This window comes from Xiphophorus maculatus, chromosome 6 (genome assembly GCF_002775205.1).
Source record: "Xiphophorus maculatus strain JP 163 A chromosome 6, X_maculatus-5.0-male, whole genome shotgun sequence".
In the NCBI taxonomy this organism is placed as follows: domain Eukaryota; kingdom Metazoa; phylum Chordata; class Actinopteri; order Cyprinodontiformes; family Poeciliidae; genus Xiphophorus; species Xiphophorus maculatus.
This window is the reverse complement of record NC_036448.1, coordinates 27788248-27804654: the sequence shown is the minus strand read 5'-3', so window position 1 is coordinate 27804654 and position 16407 is coordinate 27788248. Positions and strand designations below refer to the sequence as shown.

Below are 16407 nucleotides of genomic sequence, written 5' to 3'. Positions count from 1 at the left end.
ACTGTTTCTACTTTCCCTCTATTTGAGAATCGAAGAGGATTGTAGACGACTAGAAATGCTTCTGAAGTCACAGAAAGTTAGATTCTGCTGTTTGATAATCTCTTAAGAACAAACATTTGCATTTCCTCATTCACATACATTTACGCATTATATCCACTTCAGGTCAGGATTAAATAAATTCGACCATTCCTGCGGACTTTACTCAGCCTTGTTACTATTCTGGTCATTTCCAAAAGAACATGTAGTTCCAGCTGAGTCCAACCCTCTGATGGGATTTCAGATGTTTGCCCCTCACTACAGGAGAAGCACAGCAGACCTCCCTGTTCGCTCCACCTCCCTCGGCCTCCTTCATGAACCCTGCTCCCATTAGCTGCTTTAATTACCGCAGAGTTTGTTTGAGGCTACTGGGGCGAGAATTTCTGGGGTAGAATGTGAATGTGCTTACAGTAGCTGCAGAACTTTGTGGAGCAAATTTTAGAAGAAACAAAGAGCTTTCTAAACCCACCTGAAATCAGAGCTGGACCCTGCTGCAGAAAATAGGAGTAAATCCCTGCAGATAGGATGCAGAAAATCAACGTCATCGTTCAAAACTTCTCCTTCTGTTCGCTGATTGGCCCGGGATAAAATCTACCAGAGGCAGAAAAGTCAATGGGAGAAAGCAAATTGACTTGGGCTTAAAATAAAATAATAATATTAAATAATCTCGTCCGCACCTGATCGGTTTAAGAAAAGTGTTCATCCACACCAACCTGCTGAATGACGCTACTGAGCGTTGTTTTAAACATGCCAAACCTACAGGGGGCAGTGTAGCACCAAGCTAAAACCTGTCAGCCAATCACAATGCTTCAAAAGAACCACGACTTCCTGTTAGGAATTAAACATGGCGCCGGGAGATTAATTTGTGTGAACAGACAGTGAGGTTGAACTACTTTTAAATACTGTGGGATACAAGTCAATGTCGGCTGGGAATCATGTTAAAGTAAGTAAGCTGAGACTGAACGGCATTGTGCCTCCATATTGGGGAGGGATAGCTGGTGTAAAACCTCCAATGAAACTCCACATATTGGAGCAGTTGGGCTTCTAAATAAAACAAGTAAAACGCATCTGAGCAAAAGTTAAGATCAGCGCCTCTTGGTGCAGAGGGTCTGGACTCTAAGCTGTTGAGAAACCCGGGCGGTGGTGCAGTTTTAAATCCCGTGGCATATGTAAATGCGCCATTTCGTAGCAATGAAGGTCACCGGAAGTTGACTCTGCAGTAAGCAACCATTCTACTCTGCTAGAGAAGGGCCGATCCGAAGGATGCAGGTGTTAAATGTTAATTCAATATTTGGAAGCTCCGTTACGTCCTCCGCTGCCATTGCTAAAGCTACAATTTTAAAACAACAGAAAATTAACGTCATTATTCCGAGCTTCTCCTTTTGATGCTGATTGGCCCGGTGAAAAACCCGACCAGAGACAATTCGAGTCAAGGGGAGAAAAGCCAGACTGTTCTGGAAGTAGGAATTTTGTTTTGAGCGGAGTTGCGAAGGAAGGCAACGGCCAGGCGATAAGCAACCTTACCCAGGTAGAGCGACGCGTTCTCCTTCTTCACGTTGTCGTCCAGGTACGTGGGACCCAGCGTGTAGATGGGCGTGGACCCCATCCCCACCAGGATCTGCGCGATGACGAACAGCGCCACATACAGGCGGTGCTCGTTTCCGTCCTGGTCCCTAGGACAGGAAGTGATGTCAACCCGGTCCCTGCCGCTGGCGTTGCTGTTCATGCACAGCCCCTCGTTGGCCGAGGAAGAGTTCAGCTCCTGGATCTGGTAGGCCGGGGAGATGAAGTGAGGTAAGGAGAAGAGAGCGGCGCCCACAGCGATGAAGATCCCGCCAACCGCCAACCAGCGTGGCCTTTGACCCCGACCGCCAAAGTAGCTGATGAAGACCACAACCACGAGGCTCCCAATGTCGAAGCAGCTGACCAGGAGGCCCGACTCCGAGCTGCGGAGACTGTAGCGCTTCTCGATGGTGGTGATGACGCTGCTGAGGTATCCGGACACCATGAGCGACTGGATGAAGGTCAGGTAGCACATGCAGAACAGGAAGCAGCGCGAGTCCTGCAGGATGAGCCGCAGGTACTTCCTGCTCGGCAGGCGGATCTGAGCCAGTCTGGACTTACTCCTCCGGACCTCCGGGTTGTCCAGGTAGGAGCTCGGCCTGTTCAGAGCCGACTTCCCGGGCTTTGGCAGGTAGGTGCTTCTGGTTGGGGACTCGGCCTGGAAAGACTCGGTCCGGGCCGGCAGCTGGATGAACTCGGAGCTCTCTTCGGCTGCTATGGACAAGCGGGTCGAGCTGTCCAGTAAGGTTTTCTCCTGGGGAGCTGCTTCGTTTAAGACGGGCAGACTTTTGGATTTGAGGTTGGCGGCCGGTTCCTCGTCCTCCTTCCTGAGAGACTCCGCTTCCTCGTGTTCGGCCATCGCTTCTACAACCCAAAACTCACAGTCCGAGACCACAGCTGCCCGTCATGTTTAGAAGAGGAAGCTTGCAGCTTATCTGCAGTGCAGACGCACCAGCCTGGGGTGGCTTTTGTTTATCTGCTCATGCACACTTGCCTTGTGTCTGGCTGGATCTGATCCGGAGGTGGAGACCACTCAGGCCTCCCCACTTCCACCCCAACCTCCCCTGAGCCTCAGCGGGGACTCTGCTGCTGCTGCTCCGACCAGGACCCGGCCAGCATCCCCGGCGCTCCAGCTCCGTCACAATGTCACCTCCATCAGCCCCGTCCAAGTCCTCCCCGAGTCAAGGGCAACCCCGCAGAGGCGGTCACTCGCGGCGCATCGGTCTTCCTGCGCTCCTCCGCAGACGGAGGGATGAGGCGCTGTCGGCGGCTGGAGGAGGAGGAGAGGGTCGGTGTGGGGGAACCGGAGAGGACGGAGCAGGTCTGCAGCGATCCGCAGTGCTCCGCTCAGCTGCTCGGTTTTCAAAAACAAGTGAGGCAAGTTAAAGCTCCGACACCCGGAAGTACAGTATCAGCCCTTCGAAATAAAAGCAGAAAGCTTTGGACAGGATCCTCAGTTTCATTTTATTCTCCTCTTTCTTCTTTCATCTGTCTTCAGTTAAATTAAAACAAAATCTATTTAACCCCAGAAGGACGATTACGTCATAATACACGCACAATAAAATACACAATATTCTTTCTCTTCATCCTCTTTTCCTCTTTTTCATCTTTATTGGTTTTTACTTTCCTCTTTCTATGCTACTTCCTACAATCATTTATACTTTTTTAAGAAAATAATTTATAATATTTTTATTTATATGTAAATAAAGCAGAATGTATAATGGGAGAAATTACTGTGTACCTTTTAATAAAAAAGTAAATAAGTGAAGCTGAAAGTACAATTGGATAGCTTTAAAATAGATATAGAAATGCATTTATTTATAAATAATAAATTAGCAAATTATATAAATAAAGCACTAATCTATTATGGGAAAAATATTTTATACCTATTAAAATAAATAAATACATTTATTTATATTTAAGTAAATAAAGAATAATGTAACAAGAACGACTTAATCAGGCATTTTATTTTGAAAGTTAATCCACAGCGAGCCTTCAGCGTCAAAACATTGAGTCCTTCCTCTAAAACGACGGGACGTAATTTAGACGTTTATTTAACATTTAAATAATAATCAAACAAAATGTCTGTTGGTGAAATCATTAAAAAGAATCGTTAGAATAAAAAATATCTCCTTTTAAATATTTCTCTTGAAGGTTATCAAGTTTCTGTATGACAGAGAAAAAAAACACCGAATATTTTTCTTCAAAATAAAAGCAGGTTGACTAGTAATCCTGAAGTTTATATTTTCCACTCAAACCATACCTTAATAAAAATCATTATTATGTATAATTACAAAATATTTAAATCACAAAAAAGTACTAAAACTTTGCCAATTCTTAAAAAAGCATTATTAAGCATTAATGTGACTATTAATAAAAAGAAGAAAAGTATGTAAATAATGTGATTAATTATAACGAAAAACTAACTTCAACATGTTTTAGATTAGTAAAGTAAAACACCTTTCACACTCTATATGGTGCATGTTTGTTTTCTGCAATACAGATTAAAATTTTCATTTGTAACTGAAGAAACGCAAATCCAAACTGATCCCACTGCAAACAAAAAGTACATTAATAAAAACTGAATTCATTTATTGGTAAAATCATCACAAGAACAAAAAAATAATTTGGAGTTTTAAACATAATTTTTTTTGCATTTCAAAGGTTGCAAAAAGAATTTCAAAAATACAATTTCCTGTAAAACTAAGTAAAAGTGACCAAAATGTAAAAATAAAAAATGTGTTTTATCAATATGTGGAAAAGAACATTTTGTTTCTACTAAGAGGAAATGAGCATTAATGTTACAAAAAGATTATAAACACATTTTACAATAAGCAAAGACAAGACAGTGACCTCTAGTGGCCAATAGTGTGAACTGACAGCAAATCTTTCAACAAATCCCAGAATAATAAAATCTATATATATTCCACTCTTTCTAAATTCATAAGAAAACCTAATTAAATCATTTTTTATTGGCCATCAGCTTCCTAATTATGCTTAATGATCAAAGCAGCGCTTCCTGTGGATCTATGAAGTGTGATCCCAGCCTGCAGCGGCTGAGTGAATCTGGTCTGGACTGTAGGAGAATCAGAGACGCTGTAGGACAGAATACCTGCTCTGTGGTCCAGAGAGCAGAGGTTTTGTGCAACATGTTATTTCTCACTGCACTGACAGACGGCTTTATAAAATAAAATGAAAAGGAAATGTGTTTGCACTTCAGACAAAAGCAACTCACAATTTATTGTAATAATGAAGAGAAACCTTTCTGCATGTCATTAAAACAACTCAAGTTGTCTTAATGAAGAAAGCTAAACTGCTATATATATATATATATATATATATATATATATATATATATATAATATATGTATATATATATATATACACTGCTCAAAAAATAAAGGGAACACTTAAACAGGTGTTTAACACTTAAAGTGTGTTCCCTTTATTTTTTGAGCAGTATATATATATATATATATAGAGAGAGAGAGAGAGAGAGAGAACAACAAAGGTAAAAAAACAATCTGTTGTAGAATTAAAAATCTGAATCGAACTCACTGAACTGGATTCCATCTATTTGGGTTTACAGAACTTTGCAGAACTTTCTTTACCAACCAAAACTCCAGCATGTAGCGGCTCAGTGAATCTGGTCTGGACTCTGTGGATCAGAGTCATGGATCCAGAGACGCTGTAGAAGGACAGAATACCTGCTCTGTGATCCAGGTACACTCCGACTCTGGAGGACACTGGACCTGAGATGGAGGTCCAGATGTCGCTGTGACCAAATATGGAACTGTTACAATTTAAAGCCCAAGATTTGTCATTGCGTCCAAATATACATTCATTCCCACTTTCTGCTCTGCTGATGTTCTTGTATGCGACTGATACGCGTATGTTCCCTCTCCACTCCACCTCCCAGTAACTACATCCAGTTAAACTCTCTTTACTCAGAACCTGCCAGTAATCAGTGAATCTGTCTGGGTGACTAGAATAAGACTGATGTTGATCCACCCAAGTCACCTTCCTGTTCCCCTCTGACAGAACCAGCTTTGTGTGAACTGTGTTTGGATCCATTGTGATTTCACATGAATATTTTAAGAATCCAGCCCTTGTTGTTGGTTCTGGTCCTGATTCTGGTTCTGACAGTGAAACATCCACCTCAGTGACCATCAGTGAGATGTTTGTCCATGAGTCTCTCAGGACGTCCTGTAGTTTCTCTCTGAGCTCTGACACAGCTGCTGCCACGTCCTCAAAGTGTCTCAGAGGACGGATGTTGATGCTGGATGAGTGTGTAGACTCACTGAGTGCTGGCAGTGAGGGGTAGTTGAGGAGAAACTGGTTGTGATCCTCTGTGTGTGAGAGCTGCTCCAGCTCAGCGTCTTTCCTCTTCAGCTCAGTGATCTCCTGCTCCAGCTTCTCCTGAACATCTTTGACTCGACTCACTTCAGTTTCCTGCTGGGATCTGATCTGCTGCTTCACATCAGAGCTTCTTTTCTGGAGGAGACGGATCAGCTCAGTGAAGATCTTCTCACTGTCCTCCACTGTTTTATCAGCAGAGTGATTGATGGCCTCCACCTCCTGTTGAAGCAGCTTCACATCTTTCTCTCTGTCCTGGATTCTCTGCTGGATGTTTCCTCGTCTCACCTCCAGCTCTCTCTGCCTCTCAGTCCTTTCTGCTGCAACTGACACTGTGATGTGGCCTTTATGTTCATCCACTGAGCAGAGATAACAGATACACTTCTGATCAGTGCGGCAGAACATCTTCATCACCTCATCATGCTTAGAGCAGATGTTCTCCTGGAGGTTCTTGGACGGCGCCACCAGCTTGTGTTTCTTTAAAGGAGCCACATCATAATGAGGCTGAAGGTGTTTCTCACAGTAAGAGGCCAGACAGAATAAACAGGACTTGATGGCTTTCAGTTTACTTCCAGTACAGAAATCACAGGCCACGTCTTCAGGTCCAGCATAGCAGTGATCAGCAGGAGCAGCTTGGAGTCCAGTCGACTTCAGCTGCTCCACTAAAGCTGCTAGCATGGTGCTCTTCTTTAAAACAGGCCTCGGTGTGAATGTCTCTCTGCATTGAGGACAGTGATAGTTCTTCTTCTGCTCACCTTCATCCCAGAAGCTGTTAATACAGTTCATACAGTAGCTGTGTCCGCAGGGAATCGTCACCGGATCCTTCAGTAGATCCAGGCAGATCGAACAGGAGAGAGTTTCTTGGTCCGGCTGATTCTGGTCCATTTCTGCTCTCAGTCACAGCGACTGTGTGAGTTTCACTTCCTGAAAACAAAAACTGGGTTGAGATCTGATCTATGAATGATGTGTCAAGGCAGAGAGGCTGCAGCCAATCAGCTTTCACCTTCAGCAGATGTTTTTTCCTCCCAGCTTCAAGGTGTGTTTAAGAGGAGGAAGATGGAATATCAACTTTTTACAGCCTGTAGAATCAACAGCAGGGCTTTAAATCTGACCTTTGTCTCCTCACTTACAATAGTTTAAATATTTACTGAGTCATAAATTCTTGGTTCCTTATTTTGAGGATTTTTAAAACAATATGTTTAGCTCATGTCGAAGTTTCCCAATGCATTCTTGTCAGACTTTACTATGATTACATGTAAGGAGAATATGGTCTCTATAACTGAAAGGGAAATAAAATATTTTATCTTCTCCAGAATTACATAAGACACTCCTGATAAACTTCAATTTTTGTCTTGACCTTCTGCAGACCTGTGAAATTAGATTTGTCCAGTGTTGCAACATAAATTTAGCTGCTGGTTTATTTTCCTCGAGACCTTTTTAATGTAGCTGCTTGTAGATCTGCAGTGTTGTGCAAATGAACACATCCATTCATTCAGTTCACAATTTTTGAGAATTTAAAACTGAACGGTGGTGTTTTTAAAAGATGTGACATCAAGGGAACACATCTGATCTTGATGTCACCCAACGATGCTCCATTGGGACTCAGAGACACATTTACACATTGATTTAAGGACAAACTTTATTTATTTCACACAGAAAGAGTCTTGATTTAAACAGCAAGTTTTGCTCAATGTATGCAGTGAGTCTCTCTTGAGGATCCATATCTGTGTTTTAGGTATATGTGTCTCCCTCACTTTGATATTTGGCTATTTCACTTTTGGTTTTGCTACATGAAATTGCACTACGAGGTGAAATTTCCAGAGTTACATTGATGCTTTTTGCTGCTTATTTTTATTTATTTCCTGCATGTAACGAACTGGGGGAATACCAGATTGATTTACGTAGCTGAAAGTTTTGGCAGCTAATGGCTGCTAGACTTCCTCACCGACAGACCTCAGTCAGTCTACGTCTAAGTCAGTCTAAGTCTAAGTCAGTCTAAGTCTAAGTCAGTCTAAGTCTAATGTGTTTTAGGTAAGAGAAGCACAGGAGGTCAGGATTCATCTGGGAAAGAAATAAAATCACTTTGTGAATTTTCACTGAATATGACTGATTGACCTACAGAAACTCGTAGACGGCTAAAAACTTTTACGTTCAAAACTTTCACATTTTTGCTAAATAAACACCAACAAAATCTCAGCATGACACAATGTCACCACTAGATGTCGCCATTTCCAGTAGATCATCAATAACCTGTAATCCCCCTAACATTGAGTCATTGTTCCAACTTGTGCATTAATATTTCCAGGCTGATCATATTTCTTTACGCTCTTCTGTTTGGTTTATGCATAAATCCCTGGATTTTTATGTTGGCTCATCTGAAGTAAACATGATTAAAAGTGACAGCCGGACGCCTGGGTCACAGTGACCCGATGGTGGATTGCTCCACACAGTGAGCCCCGCTGGGAGGTGAGATTTGATCTGCCGGTCTGTCAGGGAGGAAACCAACAGTAAATACTTAATCAGCCATTCGGTTCGCCTTTCAGAAACTCATGAAATCTAATCAACTTAATCACGGTGTCACTTTCTCACGGCGTAATTAAACTCAACGCCTGTTCAGTGAAGGGTGGCTGACTTTAGGGCTCCAGCCTCAAACACAAAAAGACACAATGCAACTGGCATGCAGAGACTGGTGGAAATGTTTAAGTGTTTAAACAGAAAATACTGGAATTTCTTTAATATCCAACCTAATGAGCCCAAAACGTCTCAAAAGGTTAACATTAAATGCATGACAGACAGTTAGAAACAAACCAAAAGGAAATTAAGGCAAAGCCTAAAATACAGAGTTGATGTTCAGTGAGACCAGAAAACTTATTTGATTGTTTTTTTTAACACATTAAAACCAATAAAACCAAAAACTGGGGAAAATACAGAGACAGATTTGGAGCTGATAAGTTAATTTGTAATCTTGACTAGAATAAGAAAGATCAAAGAGCTTTACAAGATAAAAACATGATAACCAATTATGAAACAAGCAACAAACATGACATTTTGTCAAATGTCATCAAAATATACATCAGAAATATTAATAAATGTTCTTGTTATCATTTAAAGACAACACTAAACAAAAATTCTTGATTTAAATCTAAACAAATTATCCATAAATCAAAATCAGGTTCTGATTTAAGGGGTTTTAAGTATGAAAAACACTTTAAAGTTATTTAAGTCTAAGGGTTTTTAATTGCTTTTACGTCTAAAAACTTTTAAGTTGAGGGATTTTAACCTTGATTTAAAGGAACTCAGCGTTTCATCAGTTTTGCAGTTTTTTTAAAGTTTATTCCAAATGCTGGATGCTGCTTCTCCATGTTTGGCTTTATAAGGTAAAGCTGTGTATCGTCTGCATAGTTATGGTAAGTGATGTCTTAAATCTGAATGAAACCAAGAGAATAAATGAACACACACATCCTTCCCCATTTCCCTATGGCATAAAACATTTTAAATGATGATGGAATCACTTCAAACTCTTCAAAATGTATTTGAAAAACCAAAATCTGGACGGAAACTCAAAGCAAACAGTGAGAAACTTGGGATCAGTTCATGCTCTCATGCAGCCAGTTGCAGCCAAACCTGCTTGACAAAGCGGCAGGAAGTTTGCCTGAAGGCTGCAGAAGGTTCTTACAGCGGCGCTCCGTAATGTCTGGCCTGAGGAGAACATCGAAGAGCGATTTGATGGGACGCTGAGCTCATTTCATACAACACCTCATTCCCTGTGCCCTGCGGGGTTTTAGCCACAGGCTGAACAATCTGTGAAATCTGTGTTTCCCATCAGATGCAGTAATAACCTCTGTGTTGTGTCTGCGTGATCTTATCTACTTTATCTGAGTTTGAATGTCAGGAAGCGGCAGGAGGAGATACAGCGCATATTGTTTTTTTTACCACATTACATGAAATGGTTGCACACCGTGGAAACGTCCAGGTGCTTCATATGTGAGAACATCTGACTTTATCGCCAGCTTCCTCTGATTCCCCCGGCGTCGCATCGGGAGAGTCTGCTGCGAGATTTTCCTGCATGTTTCACAGCCGAGTTACCAGGACAATAACTCAGAACGACCCTGGCCTCATTTACGCTTTAATGTCCAGCCATGGCGCAAAGAAAAAAACATACAGAAAATATTAAAATAAAAATGATGTGGAAAAAGAAACAATAAAAATGAATAATAGCCAAATAAAAAATAAAAGAAATTAAAGTAAAATAAATTCCTGGTAGTGACTTCTTTTGTCAAATTGATCCAAAATATGCATAGAACCATCTGTAAAGACTTTTCTGCATAACCTCATGAGTTAGTGACACAAAACAAACAGTTAAATAACTAGATAAATATTTAAAAATGAAAAGAAGATAAGTTTTTTAAAAGGTTAAAAATCAATTTATCAATAAAACACAAGTAAATAAAAATGCAAATACAAGTTGCTCTATCAGAGATGATCAACTTGTTGAAGATGATTGACGGGGATTAAGCGGCGAAGGAGCAGAGAACAAGGAGAGAGGATTATGCAAAACACGTATTATTATGCAAATAGAGGAGAAAATAGTCTGGTGTCACATATTGTGTCATTTATCAGGGTGAAAAAACTAGATAGTCTACATGTATTTTCAAAAACTTTACACCGACTTAGAAAATTATTACCAACAAATTTTAAAAAATGTAAAAGTTTTAAGGGTTGAAAATATTTTCCTGTCCCACATTTCACCTGCTGCAAACTTACATCATCTTAAACTTACATGTCTGGAACCTAACTCAAAAAGATTATCCATAAATGAAGCTATAAAAATTAACTTTAAATAAGAGAGAATAGGTCTATTTGTTAATTGAAATCATTGCTGAAAATGAGGAAGGTTAGTTTTCATCTTCTTCATCAGACGTTTGAATATTTTGTGATGTTTTCACAGTTTAATAAGTTTTGCTTCTTTAATGCTGCACAGTGGGAGAAACTTTACATTTTTGTCCAATATTATCTGATACTTCTAATAGTTGAAATATGATTTTATTTCTCTGTGACTAATTAAATACAAGCTGAAATGTGACATGATTATACAAGAAATGGTTATACAGTCAAACAAATAAAATAAAAATTAGGAATTCGACTCTTCTGTTAAATCTTCATTAAAATGTTGATCTGGATTTTAAAGAGTTTTCTAGCTGCACATATGGAGGATATTTCTGTGGAGTTTTGCATTATTTCTATTAATACGGGAAGCAAGTTAAGTTAAAAAATGTTTAGGAAAGTTGTTCAAAATGAAGGTATTGCAGTATGAAAATGAAATCTGTTGTTGTCAGGTTAATTTTTTTCACTCAAGAAAACTTTAAAGGTAAGATGTAAATCATAAAAGAAGAGAATAATATCCTGCCATGTCTGAGATAATATCTTTAGAAATATGTGCCCAACATTTCCTTAACATGGAAACACAAAAGCATCCCTGAGTCACCATCCCTCCACCACCGTGCCCAACAGTGTAGAAAAGACATTGGTGAATTTGTTGATACATTTTCTTCTAGGAAGATGGTCCTAAATGTTTGTTGGGTTTTTCTACATGCTGCAGAAAGAACAACTGCTTTTGTTTTGCTGATGATCAGCAGCGACTGGCTGCGACTTTAAATCTGGATGAAGCAGCTGAAATTCTGCATCAAAAACACAAACAGAGCAGAGAAGAGACGTTTTACTATTGTTTGTTCTTGAAGGACGTTTCAAGCAACTGAAAGCAGCTCACAAAGCAACAGAACAAAACTTTAAAGGACAGAAACTCTGAACTAAACAAAAGAAGAAGAAGAAGACATGGATTTCTGCTCTTAGATTTGAAAACAAAAATGTTGTGACCTCCACTTCCTCCTCCTCCTCCTCCTCCTCCTCATGATGTCACTGCCTGCTAAAGCCTCCAGCAGCAGCAGAGCGGCGGGGAGAGAAGTCGTCCTCTCTGCCAAACAGTTTGGAGGTTTTTCTTACTGCGTGTCGATCAGAAGGAGAAGCGATGGCACCGGTGCAGGAGACCTGCAGCAGGAGCATGCAGCGGTCAGATGGTGACGTGAGCAGAAGGTCTGGGAGGAAGAGGAGGAGGAAGAGGAGGAGGAAAGCCAAAGGTTGGTCAAGAATCTAAACTCACACTGAGTCGAACTGAACGTTACATCTGTTATTATTCCAGTTTCTGTTAGAATGAGATTCTGCAGGCTGATCTTTGTCTGTTTGAAACATTTTTATTAATCTTTGTTTACAATAAACTTAATTACTTAAATGAAACTTTTTTTTAACTAAGCTAAACTTGTTTCTCCCTCTGAAGCTCCAACACTGCAAAAACACAAAATCCTACCAAATATTTTTGGTCTAGTTTCTAGTGAAAATATCTTAGTACACTTAAAATAAAATACAAAGTAATTTACAAGTAACTTTTCGGAATAACAGGAGTTTGTTTTAGGTCAAAATCTCCTTAATGAAAAGATTCTTGTTTCATTAGCAGATTATTTCATATTTTCCCATGTTGTAAGTGAAATAATCTACCAGTGAACCCAGAACATTTTATCAATATTAAGAAATTATTGACTTAAAACAAACTCTTACTGAAAAGTTACTTCAAAGTTAGTTGTGTCTTATTTCAAATGCACTAAGATATTTTCACTAGAAAAAACACTTGAGATTTTGTGTTTTTGCAGTAAATAAAGTCACGTGTTGTTAATGTATTACAGTCGGACTCAGTTCAGTTTTTGTCTGATTTATAAGCATGTTAGTTTTTCTACAGCATGATGAATGTCAACATCGATATTTTGAACATCGCCATCCAGTTTTCTGCATCTGTAAACTCATGTTTCACTCTGTCAAATATGGTTTTGGATGCTGTTGTTAGTTGTTAAAGTTTAAGTATGCAGGAACATAATTCCAGCTGCTACTTTGGTAAATTTCATTCATGTTAACAAACAAATCAACAGGTTTCATTCAGTTTCAACTAAAACAGAAGGAAGGCGACTGTTTTATAAAAATGAAGGTGGAAGAAGAGGCAAAAGTATCACATTGGCTTCAGGGTTTGTTGAAAAGTTGTCAGCTCAGAAAAATGACATGAGACTTCACAGACTCTGTATGATCAACACACAGTTATCAAGTAAAAAGAAAAATGCGATTTACGTGCAACATTCCTCCTCACCGAGACATGCATGCAGAGCTCTGCTCCAAGATGCCAAACTTGACGGTGTGCAACGATCTTTATAGAAAAACAGAAAACTTTTCTATCATGTTGTCCATAAACTGGTGAATGACTGGAACTGGCGGTTGAGGTGCAGAAACCAAACGCAGGTTAGACCGTCTCAGCCAGAGGAAAAAATGAGAACTTGGGTCTGTTGGGATGTTTTTAAACATTTTATCTGATTTAATTCAACCTGATGAAACTTTTTATTGGGAGGAAATTTAAGCAAACTCACAGAGAAATTTCAAATAGTCTAATATTCTGCACCACAAACCAGAATAATATAAAGCAATAATTAATTTTCATCCTGAACTATTCTGCAGATTGTTAAAAACAATCTAATATTTCACTGTTTAAACAGATGAGCAGAAGGAGTTCAGAGGTTAAATCTGTGAAGCAAAAGTCAAAATGCTGGATTTTCTGTGTGCTGTTTGCATAAACGTATTATCTGATGGAGATAAGCTGGAAGCAGAATTAGTCATAATTACAGGTCAGCTTGATGAAGCAGCCATTGTTCTGCACATGTTGATCCTCTAAAAGCTACAGATTACTCCGTCATGACTGCAGTTTCACATCCAGTTCTTACTTTAAATGCTTTAAGCTTTTTCCACTATTATTAAAGACCCATCAACCGTTTTATAAGTGCTTCCTTTAAACAAAGCCCTCCAGGAATCGTTACTCTGCACAGTCCATAAAATTATGTGGTTTTTAAACAGCTGATGCTTCTGTTTGCAGCAGGTATTTTACAAATGACGGCATCTTTTTCTCACTGAGGAAAATTACTATTGTGACACAAGGATTAAAAAAATCTTTCAGTTCAGTCACATAAAATAAATAAAATGTCACCAACTGTGTAGTTATAACTTCATCTTTTCATTACAATAATGATTACATATCATTAAATTTTCATGCCAGATGAAAGAAAGGTTTTCTCTGAGCCTGTAGAGAAATCCATATTATTCTGTTGTGAAATAAAAATATTCTGCATAAAACAAGAAGTTCTGCTAAACAGGTCACATTCATTTGTACATTTTATTTACTCCATCATTGCATTGTGAATAATAATAAATTTCTACAAGAAGGTCAATCAAGTTGATGCAGAATCTCAACATTAAACATCATGTTAGATGCTTTTTTTAAAATGATAATCTGCTTCTTTCGCTGTGAGCAGAGTTTGAACTTGCTCAAACTTTTAAACCCTATCGGATTCCAAATCCAACGCCTTACCCACTCGGCCATCACAGCGCCCTCTGCTGGAGCGGAGTCACGCAACACCATAATATGAAAACAACAGAAGTTCATTCCTGTTCAAAACAAAAACCTTCTGGTTTAAATAAGAGACTTAAATGCAATTTAAAAAACACAACTCAGATTTTTAATGTTGCCTGAAATCTGTTCAGGCAATATTAAAACTGAAACCGTTAAAATCACGGAAAATGTAATGAAAATCGCGTTTTATTATTGATTTACGCATTTTAGTTGAGCAGTTTTATTTGATATGGTTTTGCTGAAGATTCACATTTAAGGCGATTTTATTTAATGATTTGATCAAAAAGGGTATCAAGAAAAAACTCCACAAGTTAAATAAATAAATACGCAAAGCAATTTTTGTTTTGCTTTTTTAACAACTTGAAAGGACGATTTCTTCCACTTCATGATAAAATAAATTAATTCCGTAAAGCTGACACTGCTGGACAAGGTGACGACATGATTGAATTAGTAAAACAGATAAAAACATGAGATCATTGTGAGATTTTAGGGAAAAAAGTGTTTGGGCTGCAATAAAAACCCTTCTGCTGCATTTTAAAGTCAAATGAACGAGCTGTTATTCGCTGGCCGCTGCGTCTCGGGGAAATGATTGGATTGTCCCGCTTTCAGGCAGGATTACCGGCCAACAGCTGCTGTCCTCCGCGTCTGTCTGCGTTTGGACGTTTTCATGGATGGGATGTATTTTGGATAAGTGTCTCCATCGCTGCCTTCAGACCTTTGAGGCATTTCAACGCACAACCCCGCTGATGGGCGCTACGATGGCCCTCACTCCTCTGGGAACATTAGCGCGATGGTTTTCATTCCGCATAATGTCATAAATCCTCTGCAAAACAATATTTTTATTGCTTGGAAAGGAAGAACTCTGGTGGATTTAAACCTAGAAATCGCTGATACTAAATAGAAATAAGAGAATTAGAAATCATTAACAAGCAGTGACTTGTGTTTTTCTGGAACAGATGTAAGTTTGCTCTCATTAAACCACAGGGTGTTTAAAATGTCATGTACGGCCCCTGGACCAAAATTAATGAAATTTGGACAAAAACTCAAACTTTTAAATGAAAATCTACTTACAAAAATATTAGATGCGACACAAAGTGGTCATTTGGTTTCCCTCTGTTGTCATGGTAACTAAGAACACATCTACTCTAATGCTTTTAACAGCCACATTAAAACTTGGCTGACTTGTGCTCTGAGTGACCTACATCCTGTTCTCATTGCTGAGGATAGATTCATTTTATTATTTTATTCCTTCAGTGTCGTGAAGCTGTGATGGCCGAGTGGTTAAGGTGTTGGATTCGAAATCCAATAGGGTTTCCCTGCGCAGGTTCAAGCCCTGCTCACAGCGAACAAAGTTCTTATCAGGATTAGGAGAGCAAACATTTATTTGCACCTAAAAAGTGGCACAGTAATAAGCTCAGATTATTTGCATCAACTCCTCTGAGGTGTGTTATCTGACTTTGAATCTGTTTATGATGCATCGCTCCAACTATCAGCAATGTCTAAACTCAAGATGTGACTTTATTTAACTTATATGCACAAAATATGTACAGACTTGGACAGAACTGTCTCAGAATATCATTACTCTAATGAAAAACGGAGGGACGGCTTGATGCAGCAATAATTTCATAGCCTGGTGAACGAATGAATGAACCAATTATAGAACAGGTCAGATGTTTTAATTACATTTGTTTAGTGAAACTTTCACTAAATGAAATTATTTATTGAATGAGGCTGTCTATAAAAACAACATAACGCTGCAAATGGGTCTTAATCCAAAAGGTTTCCACATTCCTGTGTCCTTGTGGAAGGGCAGTCCAGGTTGCAGGTAGATGAGACAATTTGCCATTAATTGTTGTGTGAAAATGAAATTATCCACAGCTGTCAGACCCCAAACCGAGAGCAGGACTTCCTCCCACCATGTCTAACTTAATTATCCCAAACACAACCAGAAGTCAGAT

At 39.3% G+C, this 16407-nt stretch overlaps 2 protein-coding genes and 1 non-coding gene across 4 annotated transcripts in view; 1 reads left to right on the top strand and 2 right to left on the bottom strand.

Annotated features, from left to right (window-relative positions):
* Window positions 1-3031, bottom strand: part of LOC102227904 (solute carrier organic anion transporter family member 5A1-like) — a 30603-nt gene extending 27572 nt beyond the window's left edge. The window contains exons 1-2 of one of the 2 annotated variants that reach the window (XM_023335305.1): window positions 1561-1650; window positions 506-627 (exon numbers count right to left, since the gene is read on the bottom strand). In XM_023335305.1, coding sequence (XP_023191073.1) covers window positions 506-581 — 76 coding nt within the window. In that variant the 5' untranslated portion in view covers window positions 582-627; window positions 1561-1650. Of the gene's footprint in view, window positions 1-505; window positions 628-1560 lie in introns of both variants that reach the window. The other variant, XM_023335304.1, reaches the window with a different exon arrangement.
* Window positions 3032-5098: 2067 nt separating this feature from the next.
* On the bottom strand, window positions 5099-6846 carry LOC102220057 (tripartite motif-containing protein 16-like). Its single transcript, XM_023335329.1, has one exon. The coding sequence runs from the start codon at window positions 6838-6840 to the stop codon at window positions 5173-5175; it is 1668 nt and encodes a 555-aa protein (XP_023191097.1). The 5' UTR covers window positions 6841-6846; the 3' UTR covers window positions 5099-5172.
* Window positions 6847-15712: 8866 nt separating this feature from the next.
* trnas-cga lies at window positions 15713-15794 on the top strand. The gene has a single exon. It is a non-coding gene; the product is annotated as a tRNA-Ser (tRNA).
* The last annotated feature ends 613 nt before the right edge of the window (window positions 15795-16407 follow it).

What these genes read in the sequence shown, in the direction of transcription:
- LOC102220057 (XM_023335329.1), bottom strand. Translation starts at nt 6,840, where the DNA reads ATGGACCAGAATCAGCCGGACCAAGAAACTCTCTCCTGTTCGATCTGC.